Source organism: Bubalus bubalis, chromosome 14 (genome assembly GCF_019923935.1).
Source record: "Bubalus bubalis isolate 160015118507 breed Murrah chromosome 14, NDDB_SH_1, whole genome shotgun sequence".
Lineage (NCBI taxonomy): Eukaryota > Metazoa > Chordata > Mammalia > Artiodactyla > Bovidae > Bubalus > Bubalus bubalis.
This window is the reverse complement of record NC_059170.1, coordinates 65150219-65167881: the sequence shown is the minus strand read 5'-3', so window position 1 is coordinate 65167881 and position 17663 is coordinate 65150219. Positions and strand designations below refer to the sequence as shown.

The 17663-nt window shown below is 39.7% G+C and overlaps 1 protein-coding gene across 32 annotated transcripts in view; it reads left to right on the top strand.

Annotated features, from left to right (window-relative positions):
• The window catches only part of PARD3 (par-3 family cell polarity regulator), a 579687-nt gene that overhangs the window by 245891 nt on the left and 316133 nt on the right, over positions 1–17663 (top strand). For all 32 annotated transcript variants that reach the window (XM_044928208.2, XM_044928201.2, XM_044928194.2 and 29 more), the window contains one exon: positions 11074–11249. In XM_044928208.2, coding sequence (XP_044784143.2) covers positions 11074–11249 — 176 coding nt within the window. The remainder of the gene's footprint in view (positions 1–11073; positions 11250–17663) is intronic.

The following is a 17663-nucleotide window of genomic DNA, read 5'->3' as shown; positions in this document are numbered from 1 at the left end:
AGTGCCCCACCCCCACCCTCCCGGAGGCTCTCAGTATTTCTCCTTTAGCACTATGTCACCCTGCACGGGGCTGGGTGATTCATCTGCCCTCTCCATGCAACCACAGCCTCCACAAGGGCAGAGCCATATCTGTGCCACACACTCAGCTCCCTGGGGACTGGTGGTCAAAAGCATCCATTGAGGAAGAGAGGGCGGTTTATGGTTCTGTATTGTGGGCTGGTGGGGAGAAGGCTTTAACCCACACTAGGGTGGGTTATAGGAAAAGTGAGGATAAAGCAGCCTTCTTTCTCCAAAGTTGCTTATCAAGGAAAGAACACAAGAGAGCAGCATCTGGAGAGGAACTTGGAGGAAGTGGGGTCAGTTCTTAAGATTTCTGAGTTGATTATTCAATCAACAAATACTAATGGAAGAAGGTCCAGTTGGACCTCACTCTTTATGGAGGTTCCCGCAAATATTGAATCCCAACGCATGTATCTCCAGCTAATGGTGAGCAAGGACCCTGCCTCTTTTTCAGTGCTTATACTGTAAACAGGGTCCCTTTCATGGTCTATTGGGTGTCATGTTTTTCACACTTCTGTGCTTTTGGTTGGTGATCTTGCTGTTCAAAATGACCCCCTGAATGTAAAATGCAGTTTTGTGCTCCTAGACCCAGCAAGTCAGATGTACCTCATGGAGAAAATACATGTTATTTCAGCTTCAGCCAGGCATGAGATTTAGTCCTGTTGGCTGTGAGTTTAACATTCACGAATCAACCAAATCAATGTGATGAAGAGTCTTTAAACAGAAACTCGCAGAAAACATGGCCATGCAGAGGCTCCGACCTCACCCGTGGCTCCTCCTGGACCAAGGCCTCGGTGTTCTGAGTTCAAGTAGGGTGGGCAGCGGCCTCACAGCGTGGCTGCCACGAGTGGCAGGAATCGGGGACTTTCTCTTCTAGGGGCCGCTCTGGGTTCTGGGATCAGGCAGCGAGGACAGACAGAGCTGGACTTGACCCTCAAGCTCTCCCCACCAGCTAGGCAACAGTCCCTGGAAATAGAGGGTGTGTGCAGGGCCCAGCACTCATCTGTGGGGGGAAGCATTACCACTCACAGTAACACAAGATCCTCCTGGCCGCAGCATACACCTTTTCCTGTCCTTTCCCATATTGTGTTCATTTTCTCAGGAGAGTAGCTCAGGAGTAGCTCCTGCCTGCTCCTGGCTCCCCGTGCATGCTCTCAACTCCTCCCTCTCGGGTACTTTATTCCCCCCACTTCCCCCACGCTGCTTTTCCTCAGTTCTGCTGTATATTTGTCCTTCCTTTAAATTTTCCTTTAGTTGCCTCTTTCTGAATCTGCTGCTGGATCAGACGGGTTTGAGGAGTTGGTGCCCTTTGAGGAGCAGTGGCGGGGGGCCCCTGGGCAGTGAGGACCGGGGTGGGTGGACGCCCAAGGCTGCCCAGGAGGGGAGACATGGAGGCATCTGAGCTGGGAGCACATTTCGGGGAGTCATCGGTGTGGACAGTCAGCAAGGCGCTTGGCTGTGTGCAGAGGTGACGAGACTGTTCTAGAAGACGAGGTTAGAAAGATGTCTTCAGTCCTAGTGGCTACAGGCCTAGACCTTAAGACATCTTACCTGGGGCTTTCTGTTTTTTTGGAGGGGGCTTTTATTTAATATTTAAAATTGAGAGAACTGAGAATCACATGCAGCTGTAAGAAATAATATCTACAGATCCTTTGTCTATTTCCCTCACTGGTAAGATTTTGAAACACTGAAGTTTTAGATCCTAACAACATTGAGACAACCCATTGATCTTATTCACTTCTGTCTGTTTACTTGTACTCATATGAATATTTGGGAGGTTCCTGATGAGGGTGGATGTATTATTTGTTTTCCAGAATTGGAATCCTAATGATTCCAATTTCAAATGCGTCAGAGAAATTCTTGGGTTTTTCTTTGTAAATATTCACATGACATTAGAACACTGAATATTTATTTCCCTCTTGAGTCTCTGTCCCTTCCTCATATGTATCTAAGATTCAGTGGAACCTTTGAACTCATCCTCTTAACTATAGAAATGGGTTTTAAACTCAGTCTTCCCAAGAAATCTCCTGTTATTTCTAGTGAAGGGTAAGCAAACTGTGGTGGCTTTGACACGTCTTAATTCCTCCTGGATAGCAGTGTGGTCATATCCAAATGACATGGGATGGGGAGTCCATTGACAAGCACTCCAGGGACAGCTAGGCTCAGAGGGGTAGTGTAACCTTTGACCCAGCCCTACATCTCTTTCTGGACTCAGTGCACTCATCTGTAAATGTGATCTTTCAATTTATCTCTCAGACACCTTCCAACTATAGTATTCTTTATTTATAGCTTGTAAATTCTGTATGTGTGTGTGTGTTTATATATATGATAACAGGGTAATAAAATTCATTTTATGTTCTTCTCTCTGAGTCATCTGCTGTTTTTTCAAGCTTATTTCCTATCTTGCCTTTCCTCAGATTTCTTCCAAGGATTTTATCTCAGTAAGTGAAATACAGATAAATACCTTTATAAAAAGGGGGACTCTTATATTGGAAAGTGGCAATTCTGAGGTCATGTTTTTCTCCACATGGCTTGTGTTAATAACTTCTCTCCTCACTGTGATATGTGTCTTTAAGAAATGTATAATTGCCAAAGATGGCAGAGATGGTCTTCATTTTGCATGAAGCATAATTTTGCTGCTTGCATCATAAGTTCTAATGTGTGTGTCAACTGCATATTATTTTTAGATTTGTTTAAATACCTTGATGGCTGGTGTCTGTCTTCTTGGAAAAGGTTTCTTTGTTGCCTTGAGTGGTTAAATGATTTAAAAATCACTGGAAGAATAAAAGAAGAGAAACATTGGAAAAACTGATTAGGAGTAGGGGGTATGATGTATAACTGTTAAAAATGTATATATCTGACCTTTAAGTATTTGCTCTAATTCATTATTAGATGTTCCATTTTTTCACTTATTTAAAAGGCCCCTTATCTAGACTGGCAAATCAGTATTTACAGTGCAGTAGTGCCACAGAGAATCTGAAGGTTTATCCCCTCTTCAAAGGAAGGCACACATCAAACAGCCTCCACCTCCACCCGGGACCTGGTGACATCGTCCCCATCTCTGGGTGCTTCATCCAGGAGCTTAATTATTGAAGATCCTCATCTTTGAATTTTCTGTTAATATTTCAGAGGCCATACTTTGAAAATCTATATATTAAATAAATCAGAAGATTACCAGGAGAGAAAGTTTTATTATTGTGTTTTGAAAAGTATTGTTTTTCCTAAAATGGACGGTAAGGAATCATAATAATAATGAGCAAATTACCTTAAATGAGAAGCTCCCATTATTTCTAATTGCTTGCAAGAATGCAAATTGCATTGGATTATTAGTAATGATGAAAAATTGTGAGCCCTAGATACATGAAGCGAATTATAGGCAAAAAGGCTGTTTTTGTATTTTATTTCTCTGAGGCCAAGACAAAATTGAGTTCTTTTATGCAATATTTTGCTTTTTCAGGACAGTGAGAGGTGGGGAGCTTGTCAAATGAATCAAGCAGTTCTGTTTCATGCTTCATTTTGTTGATAAGGCCAGACGTCTGGAGTAGTCTCTTTCCTTAGAATCATGTTCAGGTCATCCAAGACCTCAAGGCAGTTGTGGCTACTTCTGCATTGTAACCCACAACTCTTGTGCATTTTTCATTCTTCTCTGAGGCAACTGGTAATGATACTACTTTGAGATGCTTTTATATTTTTTTCTAGCGCCTCTTCATAAATGGTTTTAAGTTCTGTTTAGGATGAGGTTTGTTGGATGATTATCAGTAAAAGGAGATTATGATCCTATATGGAATCGTATACTTTTTAGTTTTAATGGTAAATCTCTGATTTTATAGATGGGGACACTGAGGTCCAGTGAGGTGGACTGACATGTCGGGATTACACATCTAGGCAGGTGGTGGTTCTTCTTCTTCTTTTTTTTTTTTTTTGGGAGACTAAACAATTTTATTTGTGCCTTATGGTTCTAAAATCTGCTTACTGGATAAACTGTTGTTGGTCAGTCGATAAGTTGTGTCTGACTCTTGTGGCCTCGTGGACTGCATCAAGCCAGGCTTCCCTGTCCTTCACCTAGTAGTCCCTAGACTACTAGGAGGGAAGAGGTACAAACCAACATGCACAGTATGAGCCCGTTTTTGTGAAATAAAGCAGAAACACACTAGGAATACAAAAACTAAAGGCAAAGGCTGAAGTGAATGTTAACCAAAATCATAAAAATTACAGCTTTTTATAATTCTTCATCCAAGTACATGGTCAGTTCAGTTCAGTTGCTCAGTTGTGTCTGACTCTTTGCAACCCTGTGGACTATAGCATGCCAGGCTCCCCTGTGCATCACCAACTCCTGGACCTTACTCAAACTCATGTCCATAGAGTTGGTGATGCCATCCAACCATCTCATTCTCTGTTGTCCCTTCTCCTCCTGCCTTCAATCTCCCAGCATTAGGGTCTTTTCCAATGAGTCAGTTCTTTGCATCAGGTGGCCAAAGTATTGGAGTTTCAGCTTCAGCATCAGTCCTTTCAATGAATATTCAGGACTGATTTCCTTTAGGATGGACTGGTTGGATCTTCTTGCAGCCCTAGGAACTCTCAAGAGTCTTCTCCACATCACAGTTCAAAAGCATCAATTCTTCGGCACTCAGCTTTCTTTATATAGTCCAACTCTCACATCCATACATGACTACTGGAAAAACCATATCTTTGACTAGACAGACCTTTGTAGGCAAAGTAATGTCTGCTTTTTAATAAGCTGTCTAGGTTGGTCATAACTTTTCTTCCAAAGAGCAAGTGTCTTTTAATTTCATGGCTGCAGTCACAATCCGCAGTGATTTTGGAACCCCCCAAAATAAAGTCTGCCACTGTTTCCATTGCTTCCCCATCTATTTGCTATGAAGTGATGGGACCAGATGCCATGATCTTAGTTTTCTGAATGTTGAGTTTTAAGCCAACTTTTTCACTCTCCTCTTTCACTTTCATCAAGAGGCTCTTCAGTTCTTCTTCACTTTCTGCCATAAGGGTGATATCATCTGCGTATCTGAGGTTATTGATATTTCTCCCGGCAGTCTTGATTCCAGCTTTTGCTTCCTCCAGCCCAGCAATTCTTATGATGTACTCAGCATATAAGTTAAATAAGCAGGGTGACAATATACAGTCTTTACATACTCCTTTCCTGAATTGGAACCAGTCTGTTGTTCTATGTCCAGTTCTAACTGTTGCTTCCTGACCTGCATACATATATCTCAGGTGGTCTGGTATTCCCATCTCTTGAAGAATTTTCCACAGTTTGTTTTGATACACACAGTAAAAGGCTTTGGCATAGTCAATAAAATAGAAGTTGATGTTTTTCTGGAATGCTCTTGCTTTTTCAGTGATCCAACGGATGTTGGCAATTTGATCTCTGGTTCCTCTGCCTTTTCTAAATCCAGTTTGAACATCTGGAAGTTCATGTTCAAGTACATGGTCAGTACTATAATACTCCAAGTCATAGCTTCTCCTAATCTGTATTCAATTTTTTATCTTTCTAATGGTGTCATTTAATGAACATCTATTAATTTTAATGGAGATTTGGGTCCTTTGCATCACTAAGAACATCTCAGGGAGACTGTTAGGCAAAACTCTATTCATAGTGATCCAGAAACATATTTTGTGTGGTTCACTGAGTTGATATTGAACCAAAGGTGTCCAGACACTAATGGGTAAGATGAGTCCCCTTGGCACAAAGTAAGATGGTAGCCCCAAATGTATTCCTAACTCAGCACAGCTGCAGTTTAAGGAAAAAAGCCATTTTATCTGCTATTCTTGATGAGGCAGCAAAATGATAACTTTTAAAAAATCCTGACCGTTGAACATGCAATTTAATATTTTGCGTAACAACATAGGAGGTAGGCATAAAGTGCTTGTACATATTGAAAGTAGTGAAAGTGTTGCTCTCTCAGTCATGTCCAGCTTTTTGTTACCCCATGGACTATAGCCCTCCAGACACAGCTCATCTATCCAAATGATTTCCCAGGCAAGAGTGCTGGAGTGGGTTGCCCTTTCCTTCTCCAAGGGATCTTCCTGGCCCAGGGATCCAAATCTGGTCTCGTGCATTGCAGGTGAGCTCTCTCATCTGAGCCACCAGGGAAACCACATATTGAGAAAAACTTGTATATGATGATTTGAGTTGTAAGCTAAGATAACCATTTTTAATGGAGCAGTGCTTTTATTTGAAAGAAGAATGGAAAAGCTGTGTCTATTCAGACTTTGGTTATCTGGCAGGGTTTCTAGAAAATGGATGAACTGAGCCTGTCATTACATGGAAAACGACTTATAGTGTTCATTGCCAAAGATAACATTCAAGCTTTAAATTCGAGTAGAATTAGATTTTGGAAAACTTATATCCCATTGTGAGCATGATAATGTCCCAATACTTAATGATTTTTCTGATGGAATTGGTAGTGATATTCACATATGTGATTTTCTGCTATAAAGAAATATATCAACATTTGGAGGGTTGGTTTAACCTAATTACTAATATATTCCAAGTAATTGTTGCAAAATTTTTCACGGATAGAAGATCCATTCGAAGAGTAAGATGTAACAAGAGAACAAGAAGTTTGCATTCTATATTGCAGCTAACCTTCGAGTCAAGTTTTAGTGTGGTATCAAAGATATATAGTTATCTGAGGAGATTAATTTTTATTTTATTTATTTGCCTGCACTGAGTCTTAGTTCTCTAGGCCAGAATACTGGAGTGGGTAGCCTTTCCCTTCTCTGGGGGATCTTCCCGACTGAGTGATTGAACCCAGGTCTCCCACATTGCAGGCAGAGTCTTTATCAGCTGAGCCACTTAGTTATGGCACATGGGCTTTTAGTTGCTGTGTGTGGTATCTAGTTCCCTGACCAGGGATCAAACCTGGGCCCCTTGCATTGGGAGTGTGGCATCTTAGCCACTGGACCACCAGGGAAGTCCATCTGAGAAGATTATTAAAATCCTACTTCCTGTCGCAGCTAAGTGTTTGTGGAGTTCTTTTTTTTCTTTGTATGCTCGGTCATATTGTAGCAGGTTAATGAAGAAGCAGAAATGAGAATCCAGATGTCTGCTGCTAAGCAACATGTGAGACAGTGCCCCTCTCCAGCTTCATATGCTTTGTTTTGTAAAATCATTTTCATAAAATTCTGTTGTTTATGTTAACATGTAATAGGTTTATTATTGTTAACTTAAAAATGAATGAATAAATATTAAAAACCTTTTTTTTCATTTTCATTTCTAGCGTGGTATATGCCTAGCTATAACCCACATAAACAAAAGTTTTTTGGGTTCTCCAGTAACTTTTAGAGTGAGAAAGGGTCCTGAGGTCAAAGTTGAGAAATAGCGGTATAGGTGTCTATCCCCTGGGGCATGTTTCATCATCTTAGGCATCATACTAGTAGAGATTTTTTATTTTTTTCCTTCATTTTTTTTTTCCTTCTCCTTTTAACATTTTTGAAATTGGGATTGCTCTTGTTTCAGTTTATATGTATAGCTAATGTAATAGTTCTTCAACTCTCCCAAATCTAATGATGCTATTAAAATCCGTGTTTGATTTCTCAGTGTATGTAATTTTACTTTGGAAACACTGCAAAAAATTCTTCCCCTTTACAAAATTGAGACTGACATTTATATCTGTAACTAGCTAGAAGTGGAGTTTATTTTTCAATGAATGGTCGAATAATAGAATTAATTTCATGATTTGGGTGGTGATGGAGTGCTGACCAAGGAGCCTCAAGTTCTGGCCGGAAAACTCTTCCCATGCTCTTCCTGTCACCTCTCAGGCTCCACTTACTGGTCTGTGGAGTGAGTCACATGTTTCTCAACTGGGCCTGCATGCGTGCTGAGTCACTTCAGTTGTGTCTAACTCTGCAACCCTATGGACTGAAGCCCACCAGGATCCTCTGTCGATGGGATTCTCCAGGCAAGAATACTGACTGGAGTGGGTTGCCATTCCCTCCTCCAGGGGATCTTCCTGTCCCAGGGATCGAACCTGCATCTCCTGCAGCTCCTGCATTGCAGGTGGATTCTTTACCACTAAGCCACCAGGGAAGCCCCCTTTTCCACTAGGATTAATGCTTAAAATAAAGATTCAGATCCTTTCAAGTCATTGACTTCTTAATGTTATTTAATATGTGCATGCATGAGTATAAACTGGATGAAAATGACATAATTTTCACACAGCCATAAAACGAAGAAATTATAAACCAATAAAAATGTAAATTGTCACTATCAGTGTGAGACACTGTCTAAATCGCAGCCAGCATGAGCTGGACATGCGATCTGTTCTGGTGTCTTCACGTTTGCTGCCCATGTGCTCTTTGCTGACTCTGTTCTTACAGTTCATCAACTGCAAGAAAACCTGACTTCGAGATCATCATGCTGTCACTTGGCATTCCTTTGCTGAGAACATATTGTTTACTTTTCAAAATGAGTTTGATCTCCTGCGGCATCCTTCACCCTGTGGTTTGTGTCTGTGCCTGGCATCTCGCCAGAAGGGCCAACCGAAAGGTCTGCAGTCCCTCTGTAACCCCACCTCTCCTTGAATCCACTTTCTTCCCCTGCATCTCGAATGTTGAGGGTTACAGATGCAAAGAGGTGCAAAGTGCTAATTATTTGTGTCTGTTTCAGTCTAACAGATTAACACAGTGATCATGACTTTTCAGAAGACGATGATCCCAATTATTTATCTAATCTGAATCGGGTCTGCAGTGTATTTCTCTTGGGGAGAATTTCAGAAACAAGTTGAGTAAGCTGTTTTATTGTGTCCAGTCGAATTCATTGAAATTTATTGTCCCTGAATTTATTTGGGGTTGAAACGTACTTTCATGTACTTTTAAATTTTATCATTGTCTGCTTTTAGTCATGACTGCTTTTAGTCATTACTTCTGGACCATTTTTAAGGCCTTTTGTGAACTAATAGTGCTTCTTTTAGACTTAACACACACACACACACACACTCACACACACACACACACACACACACACACACACACACACACACACACAAATATAGGTATACACAGTTCCTTAACAACCAAGTGATCAGCAACCCTGTAACTGGAGGCAACAGAACGCATATCTAAGGAGCAGTATTGTAATTTCCCAAAAGTATTTTATTCTCCCTCCTCCCCATTTTATTGCTTTTCTGCTTACATTTTTGATTTTTGAATCTGAGAACAATTTTGTTAATTGGGAGAGGACTTTTTTATGGTAAGAGCATAGTACTATTAACACACCTCGATCCTTAGAGGTATATTTTTGTGAACTTGTTTTTGAGAGTGACTATAGAGTTCTTTGTATTGTTTTGTTTCTTTTTTTTTGGGGGGGGGTATAAATTGTAAGCAATAAAGGACTGTCACACTTTTTTTACATAGACTTAAAAATTGGAAATTATTCTTTCCTCTAATTTTCCTGTATGTGTTTCTCTTAGCAAATTAAGATAAATACCAATAGTATTAAATTAAATGTTCAACATAATTTTTTCTCCGGTTATGTTACTCAGACTCTTTATTGGTTATCAAATCCTCATGATGTGGAAGCAAATGTTAAATGCAACATTTTAGTATGATTCATATGCTTCTCTGATCATTCATATGTTTTCTCTGATCGTTTCTAATTTGCTTTAACATATTTGAGACTATTGAATTGACAATGGTTTAAATGTAACCGTTAACATATATAAATCATCTTTCCTTAGTTTCACATCCTCAAGGATCTCTATAGCCATACATTGACCAGATGCATCAGTTTTCCAAAATTGTTTCTCATAGAATAAATGATGAGTTTATTCCTTCTCCACTAAAGCTGTTTTATTCGAGGCTTTTAATAAATATTTACCCTGCATCCTAGGTTTTGTAAACAAATTGCTCTAAGCATTAATTTAATCTAAAATTTTGCCATATGTTTATTATGCTCTCCGCTCAGTTGATGTGTGGGGCTTTTGGTTCTCATTCTCAGAGTTACAGATGCCTGTGCCTGTGTTCTTCTACCTGGTTTTGTAACGTTTCTTTTCCGTTGTCACAGTGATCACATCTGCTAGCATGTACCCAGTGCTACCGTACGAAGGCTAACCTGAGTTTGTTATTGGTTTTTGTTAGAGTAATTGCAAACAGAATACAGCTGATAAAACAGCACCTTTTATGTAATTGTGTGCGTGAGTATGTGGCAGGTACTACCTGAGTTTACTGCCAGATGGCGCAGGGGTCAAGAGCCCGCCTGCCAATGCAGGAGATGCAAGAGACAAGAGTTCGCGCCTTGGGTTGGGGAGATCCCCTGGAGAAGGCATGGCAACCCACCTCAGTATTCTTGCCTGGAAAATTCCATGCACAGAGGAGCCTGGTGGGCTATAGTCCATGGGATTGCAAAGCGTCTTGGACATGACTGATTGACTGAGCATGCACACTTGCGTATTGGTGTTCTACTTTTAAGATTTCATTATCTGAAGGATAAGAAATATGTTTGTGCTTTGTACTTTTTGATAATACTTTGTTGAGCAAAAGAAATATTTTATTCAACAGATTTCTTTACTAGAAAAGCCAAACCAGCGTCGAGATGATAATAGCAGCAATGGTTATTTTTGTCACTCTCTGCTGAGTGCACACCCTGTATCAGGAACTGTTTTAAGCAGTCTATCTCATTTAGTCCTTGCAGTACCCTTAGGTGAGAAGTGATGTTTTATTGCTATTTGTGTAGGAAGGGACCAGGGAGAGGACAGTGAAGCCACTTGCCTAGAGCCACACAGGTAACAGGTGTGAAATGCAGATACACCTGGCCGTCTTACTCCAGAGCAGGTCATCCTGTAGATAAGTATTCTTTCATCCTGTAGACATCCTGTTTCTTTCGCAGTGAAGTCTTTTAAAGAAATGACTGGAATTTCTACTTAGGATGCTACCCACTGTCACCTTAAAGTGTTACTCTACTCTAATCTTTGGGATTTAACTACCTTTATTCTCACACACAGTTTTCAGGTGTTAGGTTATCTTTTAAAAACACAATGCTCTTTTGTGTTACAGATATGCCTCTTCACGTCCGACGAAGCAGTGACCCAGCGTTAATTGGCCTTTCCACGTCTGTCAGTGATAATAACTTCTCCGAAGAGCCTTCAAGGAAAAACCCCACACGCTGGTCGACAACCGCTGGCTTCCTCAAGCAGAACACTGCGGGCAGTCCTGCAGCCTGTGACAGGAAGGTGAGCACCTCCCATTCGTGTCTCCTTCACGCCAGTGAGGGCTGGTGCCCAAGGGCCGCAACTCTGTGTCCACAGCATCCCCACCATGTCCTCCGTGACCAAAGTTCCAAGCACTTCTATTTTGTATTGCCCTCGAATTTTCTGATAAAAATCTGTATTATTTTTCCATTTTTTTGAATTGATAACATGTTCATATGATTAAACATGAGAACATACAACATGAAATATATATACTTAAGGTCCCTCTCCAAACTTGTCTCCTGGTTACCCTTGTCTCTGCCCTCTTCAGCAACCCTCTTGGGAGCTTTTTCCATGTCCTTAAAGCGGTACTTTATCAATGTGTAAGTGTCTATTGGCCCCTGAGGTATACTAAAGAAATCACAGCATATGGACTGTTGCGGATGAAAGTGGACGTTGTCCATGGTCATTTGCTCTCACTATTCAATTGATAATTTTATCTTCATACGAAACGAAAGCGCACTGTCTAGTCTTAATAATATTCTCTTCTTTGACCTGATTTAATTTTGTCCATGACCTAATTTATTTAGTCTAAATAAACAAACGTTATTTTAGTCTATTTAGCCTACTTTTTTCTACTTTGTATTAATGGTCTTTGTCATATATTCCTTATCATCCTGTTCTGTTAGACCTCTAACCTTTTACCCAATGAGCTTTAAGCTATGCTTGTCATTTTCACTGCTGAATTTATAAAATAGATTCTCAGCGAACATCCATTGAATAAATTAATGACCATTTTTCAGTGCAGACTGTAACTGAGCACTGTATGTATTGAGAAGTAAGGAAACATATTCAGTTCAGTTCAGTCACGCAGTCATGTCTGACTCTTTGCGACCCCATGAATCGCAGCATGCCAGGCCTCCCTGTCCATCACCAACTCCCGGAGTTCACTCAAACTCATGTCCATCGAGTCCGTGATGCCTTCCAGCCATCTCATCCTCTGTCATCCCCTTCTCCTCCTGCCCCCAATCCCTCCCAGCATCAGTGTCTTTTCCAATGAGTCAACTCTTCGCATGAGGTGGCCAAAGTACTGGAGTTTTAGCTTTAGCATCATTCCTTCCAAAGAACACCCAGGACCGATCTCCTTTAGAATGGACTGGTTGGATCTCCTTGCAGTCCAAGGGACTCTCAAGAGTCTTCTCCAACACCACAGTTCAAAAGCATCAATTCTTTGGCTCTCAGCTTTCTTCACAGTCCAACTCTCACATCCATACATGACCACAGGAAAAACCATAGCCTTGACTAGACAGACCTTTGTTGGCAAAGTAATGTCTCTGCTTTTGAATATGCTATCTAGGTTGATCATAACTTTCCTTCCAAGGAGTAAGCGTCTTTTAATTTCATGGCTGCACTCACCATCTGCAGTGATTTTGGAGCCCCAAAAAATAAAGTCTGACACTGTTTCCACTGTTTCCCCATCTATTTGCCATGAAGTGATGGGACCAGATGCTATGATCTTCGTTTTCTGAATGTTGAACTTTAAGCCAACTTTTTCACTCTCCACTTTCACTTTCATCAAGAGGCTTTTGAGTTTCTCTTCACTTTCTGCCATAAAGGTGGTGTCATCTGCATATCTGAGGTTATAGATATTTCTCCTGTCAATCTTGATTCCAGCTTGTGTTTCTTCCAACCCAGCGTTTCTCATGAAGTACTCTGCATATAAGTTAAATAAGCAGGGTGACAATATCCAGCCTTGACGTACTCCTTTTCCTCTTTGGAACCTGTCTGTTGTTCCATGTCCAGTTCTAACTGTTGCTTCCTGACCTGCATGTAGGTTTCTCAAGAGGCAGGTCAGGTGGTCTGGTATTCCCATCTCTTTCAGAATTTTCCACAGTTTATTGTGATCCACACAGTCAAAGGCTTTGGCATAGTCAATAAAGCAGAAGTAGATGTTTTTCTGGAACTCTTGATATTAATCACATATTAATAGTAAAATAAATGTAGTTTGATATTTGCTTGGTTTAGCCTTTGCATCTATGTTAAAATACCTTTTTAGTATCTTTTAACGCAGTTTCACATTTCAACAAACTCCTTTTTGTACTAGTTTGTGTAAAGAAAAAAGAAGGAATATATAAGTTTAAACTGAGAAGATTCTTTTAAGAAAAAGCAGTGTACTGTAGTCTCTGCTTATTTTGGATGAGAGGTTTAACTGTTAGGGTCATTCTTCTGACCTATTTTATTAGATATGTGATGAGTATCTTATTGAGATTAGCCTGAAAATTTAGAATTTTTTATCACACAACAAACTATTCAAAGAATCTGGTTTCTGAATAGGCCCGACAACCTTTCATTTATGTTTGGAATAGACCTGATTTACTTGGATATTCACAAATATATGGCTTCCCTGGTGACTCAGACGGTAAAGCATCTGCCTGCAATGTGGGAGACCTCGGTTCGATCCCTGGGTTGGGCAGATCCTCTGGAGAAGGAGATGGCAACCCACTCCAGTATTCCTGCCTGGAGAATCCCATGGATGGAGGAGCCTGGTAGGCTACAGTCCAAGGGGTTGCAAAGAATCGGACACAACTGAGCCACTTCACTTCACAAATATATAACAAGTCAAGTTGGTAGTTTAAAAAGTTATATCCTTTTAAAAAGGTTTTTGCTTAGTTGTAGGATAGTGGGTCAGAACTCACTGAAGAAATGAAGGTTTTCTTTCTAACTCATTCCACATCTTGTCTGTATGAGTCAGCTTCACTTGTCGTGAAGAGAACCACAGGAGCTATTTCAAACATAAAAGGACTTAATATTGAGAATTTGTGTTTCAGAAAAATCACTGGAAGGGCTGGCAGAGCAGGCCATAGTCTGGGCCCCCAGGGCTTTCTGGACAGTGTTTGGCTGGTCTCAGGAGTGGGTACAAGACCTAATGTCCCCATGCCTGCATCTCCTCAGTAGACATTAGCACCATCTTCTCATGTGCTCCCCTTGCTTCCTGCCACCTGTGTACCTGACCTGAACCCAGGAATACCCCAGAAAACACCACCATCTCCACTGCTTGCCACTAACAATAGCTCAAGAAAAACCTCTTTTTCACAATTATCATTAACATCACAGGTTCTTGAATCCAAATGAGCAGAATGAAGTTTGCTCCAGATACTTGTCTACAGGGGGATTTTTTTCCTGGGAAATGAACTTTAGTGTTCCAGCCTCCAGAGCCCACAGAGGCTACCCGGAGCAGATGGGGATCCTTCTGGCCAGTTCTTTTTAAAATAACATGTATCTGTCATTGTAAAAATGTGGGCAACTAGTAGCATAGCACAAAACTATAATAGCCTATTTCAAAACTCATTTTAATACAGATGTTAATGATCACACACAGAAAGTTGAAGTCATTCTCTGTCTACATAGTTGCATCCTGATGATTTCTACATTTCTTTCCATTTCCTGGGGATTTCCCATAGTGTGAATTTTGTTATAAAATATTTTTGATGAATGCAAGATATTCCAATGTAGAGTATACTTCATCATTCTCTAATTGTTGGACATTTATACTATTTTTTCACATTATAAATATCATTGCTATGAGATAAACTTGAATATAATTTTATTGGTTTTAAAAATGGTTACTTTACCCAACAAACTTTTTTCCTATGGGGAGTGGTATTTAATATAGCCAGATAGCCACACTATTCCTTAGCAATGTCCTTGATTCACACACGTATCTCTAGATGACATCGTATTCACGTATGGCACATGTGAAAGGTAGTGTGCAGGGAATTTGTCTTTTGAATTATCTTTGGCATTACTTTTCAATACCTATTTACTGAGTTTTCTGGTCTGGATTTTAAGCTGTTTGTAGTTTAATCTGAGGAGTGTTTTTTGTTTTTTTTAGTATATATATATCTGATAAATGCTGTCTTATTTTCAGTAAATGACTTGTGATGTTTACAGTATTAAGGAAGAATGTTGAAGGAAAGCATACTTGCTTATTGGTATTAAATTTTATTTGTGTTGCATCCACGAGCACTCACTCATGCTGGGCAATTTTAAGATGTTATAAATTCTTATCAGTGTGTAGAGATTTAGGTTTTCTGTATAAAAACATGGAAATAAATTAGTTAAGGGTTCACGGTCCTGTGATTCATTGATCTCTGTGCTTGTATAAATCATCTCTGTTCTTGTATAACTCATCTGCATATGTAAGTAGTTTTGTATTTTTCCAAGTTAAACAAAATGGTTTTGGAGTAAGCAATCAGCTAGAGCCTCTTCTTTCTGAACAAGGCAGTCACAGTGAGTTCTGCCTTGTGGCTCAAAACCACAGACGAGAGGTGGAGTCTAACCAGGTTAAACAGTGATGCTGTGCTTTCAAGTTTAGAGGGCACAACGCACAGACTTAGATGCTACTAAGCCAGATGAGAACTTGGAAACCAGGAGTGCTACAAACTTCTGAATTCCTTCAATTATGTCAGTTTTACCTGGCAGTGAGGCATAGAAGGGAAGAGAATCTTGGCTTTTTTTTTTTTTTTCCCGAGTTCTCTGGAACATTGGCTCATTCCTGTTTCTCAACATTCTGTGGCTGACTGCCCTTTCCACCTCTTTGAGACCAATTTGCTCACACTGTGTGTGGAAAGTATCTTGCTAGAAGATGTATTGTCCTTTGAGATTTTGTGTGTGCAAATTAATATTTCATCTTGGGAAAGAGTCAAGATATTTCAGTAAGTGTGAATATTTAAGTTGTCTTGCCACCTGTTCAGCCATCCTTGTTAGGTCCATACCCCTGTGAATGAAGTGGCAACCTAGAATGTGGACATGGTTTCACTCAATTCAATGTAATGAGGCGCTTATCACAACCAGCCTCCCGTGGGATTTCAGGGACAAGGTCTCTGTTCTGTTCATTGGGCAGTGGTTATAAGTTGTAGTTTCTTTCTGATGAATAGTAAGAGGTGTTGCTTTTTTAAGGTAGAAGTAGATGTTTTTCTGGAACTCTCTTGCTTTTTTGATGATCCAGCAGATGTTGAAAATTTGATCTCTGGTTCCTTTGCCTTTTCTAAAACCAGCTTGAACATCTGGAAGTTCTCGGTTCACGTACTGTTGAAGCCTAGGCTTGGAGAATTTTGAGCATTACTTTGCTAGCGTTTGAGATGAGTGCAATTGTGTGGTAGTTTGAACATTCTTTGGCATTGCCTTTCTTTGGGATTGGAATTTTTGTATAGTCCTTCTGTGTATTCTGCCGCTTCTTCTGAATATCTTCTGCTTCTGTTAGGTCTATGCCATTTCTGTCCTTTATTGTGCTCATCTTTGCATTAAGTGTTCCCTTGGTATCTCTATTCAATAAGTATAGTTTAATTTCCTGCCTTTTTTTGCTAATTTGTGTTATATTGAGAGCATTTTTCTGTGTCTTGTAAATATTGATAGTTTGCACAATATTCTGTTATGTAATGATTTTTTGGACTTGTTTTTAACTTTGGTGTTTGTTGTTGTTGTTATTTAACATATTTATATGTTTGCGTTTTTTTGCTCTTATAAATAATCTTTAGAAGTACCTTTCAGAGGATATCCTAATATACCAGTCAGATGTTGACATCTCTGATTATTTTCTTAGAATAGATTCCTTAAGTAGACTTATTTGACCAAGGAAACAAACGTTTTTAAGGCTATTGATAGTTATTTCCCATAAATTCATAAATGATAAAGTGAAAAGTACTTACGTTATATAAAGAGGTTTGTGATAAGTCGTAGAGGGGTGGGCTGGGAAGTGAGAGGTAGAATGAAGAGCACCAAGAAGCAACTGGTACTACTTCTGAATTCCAGTACTTACTCTCCTACTGAATAGCTTAATGGTTCCATTTGACTGTGCATCAGAATTACCTATGGACTTCTAAAAGATAAAACACATTGATACCAATAGATTCATATATCTGTTTCAGGACATTTGTGTGTGTTTATTTAAAGCTCTTCTGTTGATTCCAGAAGAGTCTTTTTTTTTAAAGAACTTGGGTTCAGTTCAAAAGGGATGATGTCTTTGCCTGTTAAGAGAAGGCAAATAATAGTATAATTCTGTTTTTGAGATGTTTTCTTTTTAGGCTAGGTTTTCTCTCTTAGAATAGAATCTGGAACATTTGGCATATTTGATTTTGTGACATTTCACTTCATTTCACTCTCAGCTCATAATTATCATTTTTAAATCAAAATCTATTATTGAGTCTTTTTAAAAAGTATAACAACATCCCATTGAGATATTAGATCCTATCTTATCAATACAAAGCTAGAACAGGAGATATTTTTCTAGATAGAAGCTATGATAAAAGCAGTATTTTTGTTTATTGTTAATTTGTGCATCCATCCTGCCCCCAATCTTAGTTGAAAGTGCATTTGAATACATAAGGTCATTTTCTGGGACATCAGATTCCTAGCATTAGAGTTACCAATGCTAATCAGACACAAGAAACCTCCAGA